The sequence below is a fragment of the Schistocerca gregaria genome, chromosome 5 (genome assembly GCF_023897955.1).
Source record: "Schistocerca gregaria isolate iqSchGreg1 chromosome 5, iqSchGreg1.2, whole genome shotgun sequence".
Classification (NCBI taxonomy): domain Eukaryota; kingdom Metazoa; phylum Arthropoda; class Insecta; order Orthoptera; family Acrididae; genus Schistocerca; species Schistocerca gregaria.
In genome coordinates this window covers 522,516,858-522,535,244 of record NC_064924.1, presented here as the reverse complement: position 1 = coordinate 522,535,244, position 18,387 = coordinate 522,516,858, and the positions used below count along the sequence as shown (strand labels likewise).

The window sequence follows — 18,387 nt, the reverse complement described above, 5'->3', positions numbered from 1 at the left end:
TAATTTCGAATTTAAAGGAAAAGCATTTTATTCAAAGGACTGACCATTGCATTCTATACATTTTGACCACCTTCCCGGCAAATTGTGGACACCACGCCAATAGAAATGTTCGTCGTTTGAAGACACCCAATTTTCGACTTCTTCGTAGGAATGGAAGTGTTCCTCAGCCAGTGCGTGTCCCATTAATGACAACAAATAGTAGTCGGAGGAGGCCAAGTCTGGTGAATACGGCAGGTGGGGTAGCAGCTCCCAGCCAAGTGTTTTGATTGTATCCTGAACACTTTGTGTGCAGGTGCATTGTAGTGCAAAAAAATTACTTTGCCATGTCTTCTGGCCCATTCTGATCTTTTTTCGATCAATACATAGTTCAAATTCATCATTTGTTGTCTGTAGCGATTATTATTCACAGTTTCACAGGGTTTTAGAAGCTCATGATACACCACACGTTTCTGATCCCACCAAACACAGAGCATTGTCTTCTTGCCGAATCGATCTGGTTTTGCAGTCGATGTTGATGGTTGTCCCGGATTAACCCACGATTTTTCCCGTTTACATCTCTTAAAATAAATCCATTTTTCATCGCGAATAATAATTCAATGCAAAATTGATATTCTTTCATGTCTTTGAAGCAAAATTTGACAAATGGTTTTTCGGTTTTCCATCTGTCTTTCATCCAATTCATTTGGCACCCATTTTCCACACTTTTGGTTCTTTCCCAAACGGTCAGAAATTGTTTGTTGTGCAACATTTAGCATTGCTGCCGTAAGCTTCTGACTCAAAGTATCATGATCATCCAATATTGCTTGCAATTCGGCATCTTCGAACTTTTTTGGTGGTCTTCCACGTTCTTCATTTCTTACATCAAAATCATTATTTCTGAACTGTTGAAACCATCTTTTGCGTGTTGCTTCTGATAGAGCATGATCACCAAATGCCTCGATAAGCTTTCTATGCGACTCTGCAGTACTTTTTGAAATGAAAAGGTAAAAATTAATGCTTTCCGCAAATCATCACTTTCTGGTGCAAAATTCGACATTGTTAACACGATGAAAACATATGATGTTGTTTGTTCCATGACTTGATGCATACTAAATATCTTTGACAGATGTCATACCAACCAAACAAACAAAAAATTAAGGCTCGTTGACAACAAATGTTCCCTGTCGACACATTTGTATCTTAACGCTCATTTCACCCCGGTACACCTGGTAGTGTCATCTTGTAGCACTACGTTTAAGATACGTGATGTGAGGGTTGCAGGTACTCATCTGTCTTTAATATGCAAGAGCTAAAATACTGAAGTTAGTAGTAAATTTTCATACAGATGAAGGAAAGAGTAGTGCATGACGAATACTTTAAGGTAAAGATATTTACGAAAAATTCTTATTATTCGGATTACCAACTATATCATACAACTAGAGATGCTTATTGTAAATTACATCACTAAATTTTCGCCTGGTTCTATTTTCATCCCCCTAATTTTGACATTGACTACAACAGATAACAGTAATTTTGCAAAGAAGTACGGGCCTGCTAATTTGCATGTCTTTGGCAGAGGAAATGAACGCCAATTTAGGAAGTTACATCAATGTCGAGTTTGCCGGACTAAGCACCCAGGGCGCGTCCACAGCTTTTTGCACCATGTGGGAGCGTCTTACTGGCTATGGATGGTGTTCGCCCTTGACTTGTGTAAGCTGATAGTCAGGGCTGGTTTTTTCAGGATACCCTCACTTGAGTTAATAGATAGAACCAGGAGGTACTGAAAAATACTAAAGGCAAAACTGTAACCCCACCAACGTGTTGTTGTCAAGCAGCGGCAGCTTAGTCCTTCAGTTCACGTCTCCGTCACCCGGCCACGAGAACTTCATTAAGAGCCGCACCAACATGTGAACTGCTTTTCCACATGTGGTCAGCCTATCTCGCTATTCGTTTGCTTTTTGTATGCCCTGCACCTCCAGTACCCTTTGGGAGCTGAATAGGTTAGTCCTGTTCAAAAGCAATGGTTTTTCTGTGTACTCTGTAAAACATGTGTCCGTGTGTGTTTTCTCCAATGTATTTATTTGTTTACATTTAAGGCAGCCTAGTTCCTCTATTGCATGTTGCGTTAATCTAGATTACGCGTTTCTCGTAATCCCAGTTCCACGTTGCTTTCACCGTCAGAAGCGGTAATAGACTCCTTTGTTTCTCTTGTAAATGAAAACTTCCGTATTGCGTGTTGGCAGACGGGACGAGACGGCCTGTCCCTTATACGCCACAACCAGTGTGAAAGCCGTTACCATCAAATGCACAGGGCGCGAGCACCTCCTGCAAGCTGACACAGGCGTCTATAATCCTTGTGGAAGTGTTAACGCCATTTCGTTCTGACATCAGGATAATCTACAGCTATACTTTTAGCACGCTAAATAATTCCACATTAACACAATTTGCATTTTAGTTTCAACCCTTAATGTTTTTAAAATCTTGTGGAAAAAGAAGAAATGAAAAACAGCGTCGGGACCAAATTTTCTGCTGCGAGACCATCGCCAATAAATTAATTATCATATTTTCGTTTCACCAAATGCTGGGATTCATTAAATCCGTTTTCATTATCCCGTGCTTTTCTATTAGCCCATTATTGTTCCACTCTCTATCTTGCTTTCCTCTTTACTTCAGCAATATCGAGCCTTCGTTTGGCTTTCATTTTGACTTGGAATCTCTCTTTCTTTCCTTTGCCTACTGTTTTTTTAGTTTTATCTGTGGACATATTTTTGTGATTTGGGGTTCTCTTAAGTCCATCTCGTTACCTTAAATAAATTTGGTTATTTCTTTGTTGTGGAAGTAGCCATAATTTTTTTCTGAGGATGTGAGCATAAGAAACATTTCATTGTGCCTGAGACTTTTCCGGTAATTTGCTAAAGGTTTTATTTTTGTTGCGGTCATCTTTGTTGTTGTGGAATATGAGGCCAAGGTTTTTCTTTAATATCATCCTTTCTTTGATCTCGTCCTTTCAGCTGGGCCATGTTTGGTGAGGGGCAGTGTTTCGGCTGCATAGTAAGTATTAGATTTGATTACTGTATTTTAATGTCTTATTCTCGCACTCTGTAAGAGGGCCTTCTTGTTACATTATATTTGGTAGAGCACTTGCCCGCGAAAGGCAAGTTCCAGTCTTGGTCCCGCATACAGTTTTGATCTGCCACGAAGTGTCATATCAGCGCACACTCCGCTACAGTGTGAAAATCTCACTCTGCAAACATACCCCTGCCTGTGGCTAAGCCATGACTCTGCAATATCCTTTCTTCCAGGAGTGCTATTTCTGCAAGATTCGCTTCTGTGAAGTTTGGAAGGTAGAAGACTAGGTACTGGCAGAATTGAAGCTGTGACGACGGGTCGTGAGTCGTGCTTGGGTAACTCAGTTGGTAGAGTACTTGCCCACGAATGGCAAAGGTCCCGAGTTCGACTCTCGGTCCAGCACATAGTTTTAATCTGCCAGGAAATGGGTTTGACTGCCTAATAGCGCTGCCCCCTGTGCTGCGATGCTGCGGCTGTACATAATCCTGTTTTGTCTTTATTGCGTTGCTGCAGGTGGACACGTCGACGATGCAGAAGCAGTATATGTGGAACATCAGCGTGAACCACCACGAGGTGGGCGAGATGTTCGTCGTGTGCGGCGTGCTGTACGCCGTGAACAGCGTCACCGACCGCATCACAAAGATAGCGTGAGTAGCAGCGGCAGCACCAGCAACTACTTGCTGCACAACACTAATGAGCAGCGGCCCTTCTCGACTGCCTGGAGAGCGTACGACCCGCACGTGTGACCTCTCCACGCGTCCGCCACCTGCTGCTGGGAGCACGACTCGCAGAAGTCACAGAGGGGGTGGCCGTCTCGACAGCCCTACAACAGCGCCCCATGAGAGGCTCGGGCGCCAACTGTTAGATTTAGTTTCTGCACCACAGGATCCTTTCCAGCCGTGTTTGTAGTTTATATAGCTCTGTTTACTTTAGTTATGCGTTCTATAGATCATATCCACGATGAATGCATCGATGAGCAGTTTCACGTTGCAGAGGTATAATACGTGCGCTGTGATGCCCAGTAAAAGAATAAAACCACCCGGGTGCGGTTAGTGCTAGAACTGAGGGCTCCGTACTAACGTAATTATATACACAGACAGTTCGCCCATTCCGAGAACCAAAGATATCGACGATTTTGCGTGCTTTCGACATTAATATGGGTAAGATATTGGTCCCATGGATTCCAAGACTTTCAAGAATGTTGTAATTTCGCTTTGAATAGATTATGGGAGTATTCAGTAATCAATGTTATTACAAATATTTACTATCAAAAACAGTCTTGATCACAAATTATTTATTACGTTGACCGGTTTCCACCACAACTGTGGTCATCTTCAGACCAATGAGTAAGAATCTCAATACTAGTGAATTACCACCGTAGAAGATTCATACTCATTGGTCTGAAGATGACCACAGTTGTGGTCGAAACCGGTCACCGTAATAAATAATTTGTGATCAAGAGTAAATATTTTTAATTTCGAGTTTCAAACCAGATAATAAATGGCAAAAGAAATATTTTACAAATTAATTATTTTACGGCTTTTTTTTAGTTTACGTGTACATTTAAATCTTTCTTCTTGCCAAATTTCATTTTCCTACACCAACGGGAAGTGAGTGAGTTTGCGAGTATTAGAATATTTGATCAAATGGCAGTATCATTAGACTGCATTGATTTAGAAGCTAACACTTACTGCAGCGCCAGGAGACCGTAGAACTCAGCATTTGACATACATTCCCGTCTACCCGTTCCTGAGAAAAAGAGCTCTTAAAACACAGAGGAGCTGACAGATTATCGGATAACAAATGACGACTTTTGGTCTGTGATGTAATTACAAATTAATAATTTTCGAAATTTTTCCTTTCCTGGTAAAACATTGCTTCTTGGCAAATTTCTTGATTCTAGATTAACGATAAGTATCCTGTAGGTTTTGGTGGGTGTTAAAATATGTAACATCAACGGCCGTATTTTTTGATATCTTTTCGGATTGCATTTCCTTAGGATTCTTCCAATGAATATCAGTCTGGAATCTGCTTTACCGACGATCAACTTCATACGATCATTGCATTTTAAATCACTCCTAATGCAAACTCCCAGATAATTTATGGAATTAACTGCTTCCAGTTGCTGACCTGCTATTTTGTAGCTAAATGATAAGGGATCTATCTTTCTATATATTCGCAGCACATTACACTTTTCTACATTGAGATTGAATTGCCATTCCCTGCACCATATGCCAATTCGCTGCAGATCCTCCTGCATTTCAGTAGAATTTTCCATTGTTACAACCTCTCGATACACCACAGCATCATCTGCAAAAAGCCTCAGTGCCGATGTCATCCACAAGGTCATTTATGTATATTGTGAATAACAACGGTCCTATGACACTCCCCTGCGGCACACCTGAAATCATTCTTACTTCGGAAGGCTTCTCTCCATTGAGAATGACATGCTCCGTTGTGTTACCTAGGAACTCTTCAATCCAATCACACAATTGGTCTGATAGTCCATATGCTCTTACTTCGTTCATTAAACGACTGTGGGGAACTGTATCGAACGCCTTGCGGAAGTCAAGAAACACGGCATCTACCTGTGAACCCGTGTCTATGGCCCTCTGAGTCTCGTGGACGAATAGCGCGAGCTGGGTTTCACACGACCGTCTTTTTCGAAACCCATGCTGATTCCTACAGAGTGGATTTCTAGTCTCTAGAAAATTCATTATACTCGAACATAATACATGTTCCAAAATTCTACAACTGATCGACGTTAGAGATATAATTCTATAGTTCTGTACATCTGTTCGACGTCCGTTCTTGAAAACGGGTATGACCTGTGCTCTTTTCCAATCCTTTGGAATGCTACGCTCTTCTAGAGACCTACGGTACACCGCTGCAAGAAGGGGGACAAGTTCCTTCGCGTACTCTGTGTAAAATCGAACTGGCATCTGTAGGAGTACAAAATTTTAAAGGAGTCCTGTTCCGACTATACTCTGCAAGATTTGCGCTGTTAGTAGTGTTAGTGTCTTGACCTGTTGTTAGGTTCCGGTTCTGGTACTGCGAGCCAGGGTTGAACCACAAGCATCAGTGTTCACAGTAGTTCCAAACACTCAACCTGGGCCTGGCTCGAGGAAAGTGGCGCAGTGGTCAGCACCCTGGATTCGCATTCGGCAGGGCGACGGTTCAAACCTGCGTCCGGCCATCCAGACTTAGGTTTTCCATGATATTCCTAAATTGCTCCAGGCAAATACCGGGATGGTTCCTTTAAAAGTGCACCCCCGATTTCCTCCCCCATCCTTGACACAATTCGAGCTTTTGCTCCGTCTCTAATGGCCTTGATGTCGATGGGATGTTAAAACTGATCCTCCTTTTTTCAACAAGGGTCTGGACAAGGTGAGCAGGGCTTTACTCGTAAATCTGTTTACGCATTAAAGGAATGCGGAGAAGACCTCCTTAACGCACTATATTGAAGAATATTATTTGGAAGTTCGAATTAACTTGCGATTTGGGTACGGCTTTGGGATAGGCCAGCGGTCAGCTGCGTCACAAATTGTTAAAGAAGTTACTGTCACCCTGGCTGAGATTGCTCTATGCGACTTGCGATCTTCAAGCAGTGCACAAGCTGCGTCACGACAGCTGAACATTGCCTGGTCCACCGTTCGAAAAGTGCTGCCAACAATTGTGAAATGGTGTTTCTAGTGTGGTTCCAGGCTATCACTGATGCAGGTGGTCGCCACATCTTGCACCGTTTGTGACCTGGAACGTAAACGTGGTACGCAGTTAACAAAAGCTACCCTCTCATCTGTAAATTTAAAATGTGGAATTCGAAATGTGTTTGTTTCAACGGCTTACTTCTTATTTCTCTTCCGCATGTCCTTATAAATGATTCCACAAAGTTTCATTGTCCTACGATCACTTGTTTTTAATGGAGGCCCTCTGAAGTACTGAAAGTTTAATTTCAAGCTTCCTGTTCATTCAGCTGGTTATTGTTGATAAACTTAATGCGGAGGTTAGCATCTTTTTGCAGGTGTGTGTTCTGCAGGCACGTTTATTCCTACAACAATGCATGTTATTCTGAAAGGTCAAAATGTCATTCGTGCGTCCTAAGTACACCCTCGCAGTTACTTATTAAGAAAATATCACGGAGGCACCACTTTAAACATTTCTTTCTTGTGCTAAATATTAACTCAAAATGGTTCAAATGGCTCTGAGCACTATGGGACTTAACAACTGAGGTCATCAGTCCCCTAGAACTTAGAACTACTTAAACCTAACTAACCTAAGGATATCATACACATCCATGCTCAAGGCAGGATTCGAACCTGCGACAGTAGCGGTCGCGCGGTTCCAGACTGAAGCACCTAGAACCGCTCGGCCACATCGGCCGTCCGATATTAACTAAAACACGTAGAGAATTAGTAAAAACTGCATGATCGAAGGTTAACTACAAATAAATAGTCGAGACCTATAACTTTACCTTATTTCATTATCTTCTTGAAAGAACGCCAAAATTACATAAATGACTATCTTTTGAGTCAGAACGGTAGTATATACTTTTACCTGTATGTACTCCTACATGTGCGAACGTCGGAGCAGTCGAAAAGTGCGTCCTGCTTCTATGAATACTCAGAGGAGGAAAAAAATTAATATTCAATGCGAAAACTTCACTCATCAGAAAAGACGAACGGTAGCATCAGCGATACGTGCAGTATTAGCTTCGAATCATCTACGTAATTGATGAAACAAATTTACTTAGTCACATTAAAAAATAAACATGGTGATCGACGCTGCACTGCTCTCAATGACAACACGAATCGTGCAGAGTATTATTAAATGGAGTCTTTAAATAGTTCATTCCATATCTTTGTGGCAAATATAAATCTAACAGATTTTTTGGATATTCGTAGCAATTTTGACAAGAATCGCAAACAACGTTTATGAGTTCTTTACAGCTTTAAAGTTACCAAAGTGTTTGAGAAAGAATGCCAAAATACTATAAATAAGAAGGTAATCACATCCACACTTAACAGTCCCGTTCAGTTTACATCATTTGTCCTACAGGGAAACCTATAAGTACACAACAGCAAAAATAATGATGTGGCAAGTTTGTGCACTGAGAGTGTACCAAGGTGAATAGCTAAACGAGAGAAAATTCATTGACGTCCTTCCAAACACAAAATACTTGTAGGATGTGCATACGAATAAAATGAAGGTTCGGTTAATATAGTGCTTTGTAGCTAAGGTACCGTGCCATCATTCAGAAAAAAGATTCAAATTTTGTTTTTGCAAGTTGTTTTTAATTTTTTCTCTGGGGCCTTGGATTTTAAATTCACATATTCTCACGTCATCAACAATGGATGGGTTGCCTGTTTTTGCATAAGTTTCGAGAGGTCGGAAGTAGCCAAAGAATCAACAAGAACGTCAACTGCATCAGCTGAGTGGTGGGTAGCGAGATTGTGCCCCGATTCTGGCCAGTAGATTAAAGTGTTGTGCCGCAAAATAATGTACTTGGTGCAGCTGAGTGAAATTAAGACTACGCCTTCAGGTGCTGCAAGATTCCATAGAGGCGGGGCAAACCAGGCGAGCAAGTTACGCAGTACGGCTTGCTGACTCGATGGGAGTCTCTGGTATGACACTGGGATGGCTGTCACCAAACCAAGCGGCCAGACGCACCGAAGTACCCATACTGCAGGAAGACGGGTACATCCACAGTGCAGACGGTCTGATTACCTAATGCTCATGCCAAGGTTCTGTTATGACTAAAGTGCGTTTCAAGACACTACAGTGACACATGCGATATTTCAAATGAGCATACAGACCACTTGGCATGGGACTTCATAGGAGAACGTATAACCTGTAGTTTTCCGATTTTCCTGTGATTACATTATTTATAAAATTCCTGCTCTTATAACCCCACATAAAATTTGATAAAAAGTCTGGACGACTAGTTTATTAAATCAAACTTCCGTGAATATAGCTACAACATCGAAAATTTCCATATTTATTCACATCACTGTGAGAATTTGATGCTTTCACATTAAGGTGCTATTAATTTGACATCTTGGTTTTGGGTGCCATGGACTGGTTGGAGGCTCGTGTTTGTGCATGGTTTACCTTCTGAATGCTATGGTTGCTATTTGTTATTACTACATTTCACGGTTTTTATCTAAGATTTTTCTGAATGGGGGTGGATATGCTCGTATTGTTCGCCAATCACCTCATCCCAAACAGATGCTGAGTAACGGCATGGGAGGCTGCAGAGACTCCTATATTGTTAGAATTGCATCGCCTCACAATACGTTGTTTTCTCAAACAGCATATTCAGAAAATAACCACCGCTCAATTAAGGAAACTATTCAGCGAACGTAGCAGGGGTATAACGACCAGAGAACTCTACCCAAGGACGAAATGCCTCTGGAATGGAAACGAAAGAGCAGAAAATAGAAAAAAAATTAAAATCACAAGTACACATGGAAGACGCAGCTTCAGTTGTAAGGCTTTTGTTTTTGAAATTCATGGTTTATTTCGTGTTCTGCGATCACTTGCGGTGGTCGCCTTCACATTACCTGTCTAGCGGCACTTGCGCTCACAGCACATCACTAATTGCACCTGATGTAGGCATTTGTAAGTCCGAAATGTGTCCTGAATTTTGAATATAAATGTTTATTACGATGATGATTTGCAGATGTTCCCACAACATGATGAGAACGAAAAAAAATTTTTCTATAATCGGTCAGTTTTTCAGCATCTTAAAATAATGAAAGATTGTATTGGAAATCATTTTGATGTGAAGATATGCGAAACATTTACCTCCTTTTATTCAGTTCAGTCTTCACCCCAAATTATGCTACTAACCTCAGATAATACATAATGTAGGTGGCAGACTAAATGAATGTTAATTTCGCAAATTATATGAGAGATTTTATACATTGTAACAGGAAGGTGAATATGTCGCTTGACATACTTTGACGAAAATGAGCAGATTTGCCAATTAAAATGTACAGTATGCAATGCAAAGGGTTTACACTCAGTCGACGGTATTAACACACTGAACCTAAATCCTGCCTGTCAACGAGCAAGAGAAGAATAAAGCTGCTGGAGGAAATGTCATAGTTTGGGAGCAGATACGAGTTGTGATGTCACGACCTGAGTACAACGGAACGCTCTCAAAGCGACCAACGCCGTGGGCCAACAAACAAGCTAAGTGACTCATCGAAGAGAGCAGTTAGGGATCTGGCGGCGTGGTACAGAGGGAATCTTTATAAAACTGCGTTGGGGAATTTCCAGATGGATACAAACAAACCAGTGACACAGTCGATCACGTTAACTGCGCATGGTACACTCATGATGTATGCATGTAACTTTTAGGCGTCTACAGTGGCACAAAATGTCCGATTGGTTGACATGAGCTAGGAAGGAGTAAAGTGCTGAAATTTCGGCACCGTTTTATGGTAGGCACTTTTCGACTGGCAGAGATAGTTTCTAAAAAGTACAAGGAATGCTGCTATTGGTCGGAAAAAGCCGTGACGTGGAGAAAGAGCACGAAAGGATCCAGGTGGGAGACGGTTTTGCTACGAGAGACACAAGACGAAAATTTGGAGGACTCTCCTCTGAACCAGCGTTAACTGCAGAACAGGGCGCCTCACAAACTGTGTGACACAAAGGAGGAATTTTCAGTGAACACTGCATTCACTTCGGCTGACATTGAGCTAGATATTAGCTGTAGCATCGTTGAGGTCCAACAGCCACATAGTTAATTGTTCTTGTGAGAACTGAGAGGGCATTGTAATCTGCACGTTGTTCCATCCATGCACGTCCATATCGCCATATTTCAAGACTGGGGATGAGTGCCTGTTTCCTCACCTAATGAGAAACATAGGAGAGTTTCTGCTGATAAAATCAGTAAGGTTGTGATTAGCTTTTATAGGACGAGAGCAGCCATGAAACCGACAGCTCATCGCAGCTAAGGTAAATACCGCGTGCAGAGGCGTAAACTTGCTGGTTCACCAGCTTGTGTCCGCTGTAAACTCGAGCAACCTTGAGTAATCTTTTTCTCACCTTGTCATGAAAACTAACCATCCTTCGTAGACTTGATTGTCATCGTAAATAGCACTAAACGTAGAAACGGAATCGGATAATTTGTCGCAATATTGGCTAACTTTACGATGTAGCAGTGAGAATAATTTTGTAGAGAACCTTCTGGTTAAAATTTAATAGTGTTGTGTTCAGAGTCATTTCGATTATACAGGATGAAATGCGTTATCTTGACAACTGCCCTAACATTGACACAGTACAACCTGTGTAAATTCGTGTGTTTCTTTGAAAATAATTCTGAATTAAAACCAACTACAGCTTAAACACCATTGTGCTCTCTCATAGAACAATGGTCCACTCCTTACCCCAGTAATTTATTCTATAGACGCTAACGTACTCACAGGGTGTTTATGCTGATATCTGACGAAAGAGAAAAGGAGTGGAGTGTCAAAATAGTACTATACAATATCAAGCAAAGTTCTTGTTTAACGTTGTTACCACAAATCTCGGAAAATTATCTAACGGATTTACATCAAAATTTTTAAACGATTCTCTACGCCATGTAAACACTGAGTTGACAAATGTCACGGGACACCTTTTCATATCGTGTCGAAAGTCCTTTTGTGCGGCGTAGTGCCGCTACTCGACATGGCACTCACTCAACAAGTCGTTTGAAGCCCTGTACAGAAATACTGAGCCATGCTGCCTCTACAGCCGTCCAAAATTGTGGAAGCGTTGCCGGTGCAGGATTCTGTTCACAAACTGACCTCTCGATTATATCCCTGAAATGTTCAATGGGATTCATATCGGGCATTCTGGGTGGTCAAACCATTCACTCGAATTGTCCAGAATGTTCGTCAAACCTCTCGCGAACATTTGTGACTCCATGAAATGCATTGTCATCCATAAATATATAATTTTTGTATGGGAACACGAAGTCAATGAATGGCTGAAAATGGTCTCCAAATAACAAACATAACCATTTACAGTCAACGATCGGTTCATCTGGAACAGGAAACCCACTCCATTCCATATAAACACAGCCCACAGCGTTACGGAGCCAACACCAGCTTGCTCAGTCCCTTCCTGACAACTTGGGTTTATGCCTTCGTAGGGTTCCTGCCATACTGGAGTCCTATCATCAACTTTTACCAAATGAAATCGCGACTCATCTGACGTGGCCACGGTTTTTTCTGGACTATAGGGTAAATCTGGTGTGGCCACGAGCCCAGAAGAGGCGTTGCAGGTGACGTCGTGCTCTGAGAAAAGGAAATCGCATCTGTAGTCTGTTGCCACAGCCCATTGATGCCAGATTTCGCCGTACTGTCCTACTGGATACGTTCGGCCAACGTCAAACACGGATTACTGTGCTTACTTGAATCAGTCTTACTTATTTGTTAGCACTGATAACTCTATGCAAATGCCGCTGCTCTCGGTCGTTAAGTGAAGGTGGCCATCAACGGCGTTGTCCGTGGTTAGGGGTAATGCCTGAAATCTGGTATTCTCACCACACTCTAGACACTGTGGATCTCGTAATATCAAATTCACCAACGATTTCCGATATGGAATGTCCGATCCGTCTAGCTACATGTACCATTTGCGTTAAAAGTCTGTTAATTCTCACCGTGCAGCCATGACCGCGCCGGAAACCTTTTCACATTAATCACCTGAGCACAAATGACAGCTGCCACAGTGCACTTTCCTTTTATACCGTGTGTACGCGATGCTACCGCCATGTGTATATGGGAATATCGCTGTCCCATGACTTCTGTCACCTCAGTGTAAAGCGAAAACTTTGTCACCAAAAATCTCGAAAAGTTCTGGGCTGCATAAATCAGATTTTTAGACGACGCTCCAAAGAACATAGACTACATAGTTGTTGTATACATAATAGATAAATATTATGTATAAAGGGGAAACCCTTGTTACTTAAAATCTCAGGAAGCTGTAGACCGGCTCAACTCACATTTTTGTATGATAACCCAATAAATAATCGGGCAGACAGCTACGAAGGTTGTCGAAAAAGTAAGTTCCGATTTGTCGGGCAAAGGAAACCACAGTGAAAACCAGAAACGTTTTATTTGCAACAGTTAGATACACCTTCCACCTACTTCTCTACATAGTTGCCGCTCCAACATCGAGTGTTGTCGTAGTGTTGTGTCAACTTGCCAATATCCTCGTCATAGAAAGCAGCCACATGTACTTTCGGCCAGCTATCTGCACAGGTCTGCAGCTCGTTGCCTGTGGAAAAAATTTGCCTTATAGCCAGCGGTTCATGTAAACAGAGATGAGACTCAGGAGGAGCCAATTACGTACTGTGTTGTGGGTGATCAAAAACTTCTCATTGGAAACGCTGCAGGAGCGTCTTTATTGCCCCTGCAGTGTGCGGCCGAGAATTGACATGAAAAAGGAACTGCTCGACAGTTGTGTTATGTGGGCTGCATGACACAGGCGAAATCTCTAACCAGGCCCTCATATTTGTCGGGAGACGCTATTTCCTAAGCATCTTTACGTGCTCACTGTTCACCCAAAATTGAAAAGAGCGTCGCGACACGATCGACGTGCATACTAGAGATACTACCCAACACATCTGTGCAAAGGTTTACCGAATTTACCCAGTGGTTTTCCATTTCGCGACCGATCGGAACCTACTTTCTGGACAAACCTCGTAATAAAACCGCCTGCGATTAAGAAAATAGTGTGCTGTTCTGCGAACATTTGCGGTTTAGGTTTCCTTCTAGCAGTCACTTGCTACTACAAATGATAGCGTGGCACATAACCATTAGATAGTTTATTTTTTCCATATATGTTGATTCTCCTTATATTTTCTAACAAATATTATATACACAAAAATTTGTGTTGGTTTCAACAGGAAGCAAGGAAGTTGCATGTATGGCTCACTGGCGTATGATTCAGCACTACGACGAAACTGAGACATTGGAAACCTAGCCACTTCAGATTAAAACTATACGAAACATAATCATTCCAATCCCAAAAGAAAGCAGGTGTTGACGAATGTGAAAATTACCGAACTATCAGTTTAATAAGTCACAGCTGCAAAATACTAACGCGAATTATTTACAGACGAATGGAAAAACCAGTTTGTATTCCGTAGAAATGTTGGAACACGTGAGGCAATACTGACCTTACGACTTATCTTAAAAGAAAGATTAAGGAAAGGCAAACCTACGTTTCTAGCATTTGTAGACTTAGAGAAAGCTTTTGACGATGTTAAATGGAATACTCTCTTTCAAATTCTAGAGGTGGCAGGGGTAAAATACATGGAGCGAAAGGCTGTTTACAATTTGTACAGAAGCCAGATGGCAGTTACAAGAGTCGAGGGACATGAAAGGGAAGCAGCGGTTGGGAAGGGAGTGAGACAGGGTTGTAGCCTCTCCCCGATGTTATTCAATCTGTATACTGAGCAAGCAGTAAAGGAAACAAAAGAAAAATTTGGAGTAGGTATTAAAATCCAGGGAGAAGAAATAAAAACGTTGAGGTTCGCCGATGACATTGTAATATTGTCAGAGACAGCGAAGGACCTGTAAGGGGAGATGAACGGAATGGACAGTGTCTTGAAAGGAGGATATAAGATGAACATCAACAACAGTAAAACGAGGATAATGGAATGTAGTCGAATTATGTCGGGTGATGCTGAGGAAATTATATTAGGAAATGAGACACATAAAGTAGTAAAGGAGTTTTGCTATTTGGGGAGCAAAATAACTGATGATGGTTTAAGTAGAGAGGATATAAAATGTTGACTGGCAATGGCAAGGAAAGAGTTTCTGAAGAAGAGAAATTTGTTAACATCGATTAGAGATTTAAGTGCCAGGAAGTCGTTTCTGAAAGTATTTGTATGGAGTGTAGCCATGTATGGAAGTAAAACATGGACGATAAATAGATTGGACAAGAAGAGAATAGAAGCTTTCGAAATGTGGTGCTACAGAAGAATGTTGAAGATTGGGTGGGTAGATCACGTAACTAATGAAGAGGTATTGAATAGGATTGGGGAGAAGAGAAGTTTGTCGCACAACTTGACTAGAAGAAGGGATCGGTTGGTAGGACATGTCCTGAGGCATCAAGGGATCACAAATTTAGTGTTGGAGGGCAGCATGGAGGGTAAAAACCGTAGAGGGAGACAAAGAGATCAATACACTGAGCAGATTCAGAAGGATGCAGGTTGCACTAGGTACTGGGAGATGAAGGAGCTTGCACAGGATAGATTAGTACGGAGAGCTGCATCAAACCAGTCTCAGGACTGAAAACCACAACAACATCAACAACAATCATTGTCACAGATCCAGCAGCTGGAGAGGTGTTCATCGTGATTTCAAGCGACTTCACTTCTCAATCACGGTTTTGTTTGCAATAACAATAATCATGGCTCAGTGGCAGAGACTGGAGCAAGGGGGGGGGGGGGGGGAATTAATGGACATAGAGAGGGTGAGGAGGTGATGCACTGAGAGAGAGGTTGGAGGAGAAGTTGTACAAAAAGGGGGGGGGAGGAGATGGACAGAGACAAGTGGGGGGGGGGGGGGGGGGGGACAGGAAGAATGTATGCCCACGTTCCAAAGACTGCAAGAGCCGACAAATGCGAGAACGATCGCACAATCAGCTCAACGATTCAAGTATCCAGGTTGCGAACAAGAATAATATACAGGAGAATGAAAAAGTAAATTGATAATGTGTTAGTTGGTGATCAGTTTGGCTTTACGAAAGGTAAAGGAAGCAGAAACGCAGTTCTGAGATTGCGGTTGATAATGGAAGTAAGACTGCAGAAAAATCAACACAGGTTAATTGGAAAAAACGTTCCACATTGTCAAATAGTGCAAGATGTTTGGACTTCCGAGAAAAATTGGGGTGAGGTATAAGGACAGACGGGTAATATACAACAAGCACAAGAGGTAAGAGGGAATAATAAGACTGGGAGGCCAAGAACTCCGATTAAAAGGGATGCAAGACTGGACGTAATCTTTCGCCTGTAATGTTCAATGTATGACGGAACTAAATGAAGTTTGGAAAGTGAGATTAGCAACCGACGGGAAAGGATTTCAGTGATAAGATTTGCTGATGCACTGCTGTCCTGAACGAAAGTGAAGCAGAATTTCACGATTTGCTGAATGGAATGAATAGTCTAACCAGTACAGAATATGGATTGCGAGTAAATCGAAAGTAATAAGCAGTAGCGGAAATGGCAACAGCGAGAAACATGTCATCCGCTATGATGTTCACGAAGTAGATGAATGTAAGGGATCCTACTACCTAGGACAGCAAAATAACCAATGACGGATGGAGCAAGGAGGACATCGAAAGCAGAATAGACTGGCAAAAATTGCATTCCTGGCCAAGAGAAGTCGATTAGTGTCAAACATACGCTTTAACTTGAGAAGGAAATTTCTGAGTATGTACTTTTTGAGCGCGCATTGTACGGTAGCGAAACATGAATTGTGAGAAAACTTGAGCAGAAGACAATCGAAGCGTTTGAGATGTGGTGCTACAGACGAAAATTGGGTGGACTGATGAGTAAGGAATGAGGAGGTTCTCCAGAGAATCGACGAGGAAAGGAATATATGGAAAATACTGACAAGCAGACGGAATTGGACGGTTGGGCATCTCTTAAAACACGATAAATAATTTCCATTGTACTGTAGGGAGCTGTAGAGGGTAAAAGCTGAAGAGCAAGACATAGAGTGGACTACTTACTTCAAATTACTGGGGACATAGGTTGCAAGTGCTACTCTGAAATGAAGAGTTTGGCACAGGAGAGGAACTCGTTGCGTACCGCATCAAACCAATCAGAAGGCCAGAAGACCATTGAGTAAAAAAAATCGGTTTCCGTAGATATTTAGCAACTGCAAAGCATTGCCGGGTTCACTATCATTTTTTTTTCTTTTTTGTCATCAGCATTCTGACTGGTTTGAAGCGGCCCGCCACGAATTCCTCTCCTGTCCTAACCTCTTCATCTCGGTAGCACATGCAACGAACGTCCTCAATTATTTGCTGGACGTACTCCAATCTCTGCCTCCTTCTACAGTTTTTGCCCTCTACAGCTCCCTTTACTACCATGGATGTCATTCCCTGATGTCTTAACAGATGTCCTATCATCCTATCTCTTCGCCTTTTCAGTGTTTTCCACATGTTCCTTTCCTCTCCGATTTTGTACAAAACCTCCTCATTCCTTACCTAATCAGTCCACCTAATTTTCAACATTTGTCTGTAGCATCTCAAATGCTTCGATTCTCTTCTGTTCCGGTTTTCCCATAGTCCATGCAGTACTCCAGAGGTACATTCTTAGAAAATTCTTCCCCAAATTATGGCCGATATTTGATATTCCCGTGGTCTAGGGGTAGCGTCTTTGATTCATAATCAAAACGTCTTCGGTCCCGGGTTCGATCCCCGCCACCTCCTAAATTTTGATAAATAATCAGCATTGGCGGCCGAAGACTTCCCGCATAAGAAGTCAGCCTCCTTCTGCCAACGGCCTTGTCAAAGAGGGTGGAGGAGCGGGTTCAGGGCACTCTCTTGTCCTAGGGGTGGGAAATTGCCCCTAAAGGCGGAAGAATCAGCAATGATCAACGACATGAGGATGCAGAAGGTAATGGAAACCACTGCATTAAAGACACGTAACGTGTATCCACAGGACATGGGGCCTGTAGTTGAAGAAGTGTCATGATGATCTCTCCATTGGCAAAAGATTCCGGAATAGTCCCCCATTCGGATCTCCGGGAGGGGACTGCCAAGGGGGAGGTTACCATGAGAAAAAGAGACAATAATCATCGAAAGAATAATGTTCTACGAGTCGGGTCGTGGAATGTCTGAAGCTTGAACGTGATAGGGAAACTAGAAAATCTGAAAAGGGAAATGCAAAGGCTCAATCTAGATATAGTAGGGGTCAGTGAAGTGAAGTGGAAGGAAGAGCACTTTTCAGGAGGCGGACAACATATTACTTCCCCCCACAGACATCTCGCTTATTGGCCACGAGGAGAAAATTCGATAAATTCGAGCCAGTGCAGAGGCTTGCCGACAATCATTCTTCTCACACACTATTCGCTAGTGGAACAGGGCTGGAGGGATCAAATAGTGGTACCGAAAGTACCCTCCGCCACACACCATTAGGTGGCTTGCGGAGTATGATGTAGATGTAGATGTAGATTTCTGGTCAGATGAGTATCGGGTAATATCAACACCAGCACAAGATGGTATAACAGGTGTAGGATTCGTTATGAATAGGAAGGTAGGGCAGAGGGTGTGTTACTGTGAACAGTTCAGTGACCGGGTTGTTCTAATCAGAATCGACAGCGGGCCAAC

At 42.3% G+C, this 18,387-nt stretch overlaps 1 protein-coding gene across 2 annotated transcripts in view; it reads left to right on the top strand.

The window, feature by feature from the left end:
- Window positions 1-18,387, top strand: part of LOC126272321 (uncharacterized) — a 974,015-nt gene that overhangs the window by 889,605 nt on the left and 66,023 nt on the right. For both annotated transcript variants that reach the window (XM_049975103.1, XM_049975104.1), the window contains exon 13: window positions 3,562-3,695. In XM_049975103.1, coding sequence (XP_049831060.1) covers window positions 3,562-3,695 — 134 coding nt within the window. The remainder of the gene's footprint in view (window positions 1-3,561; window positions 3,696-18,387) is intronic.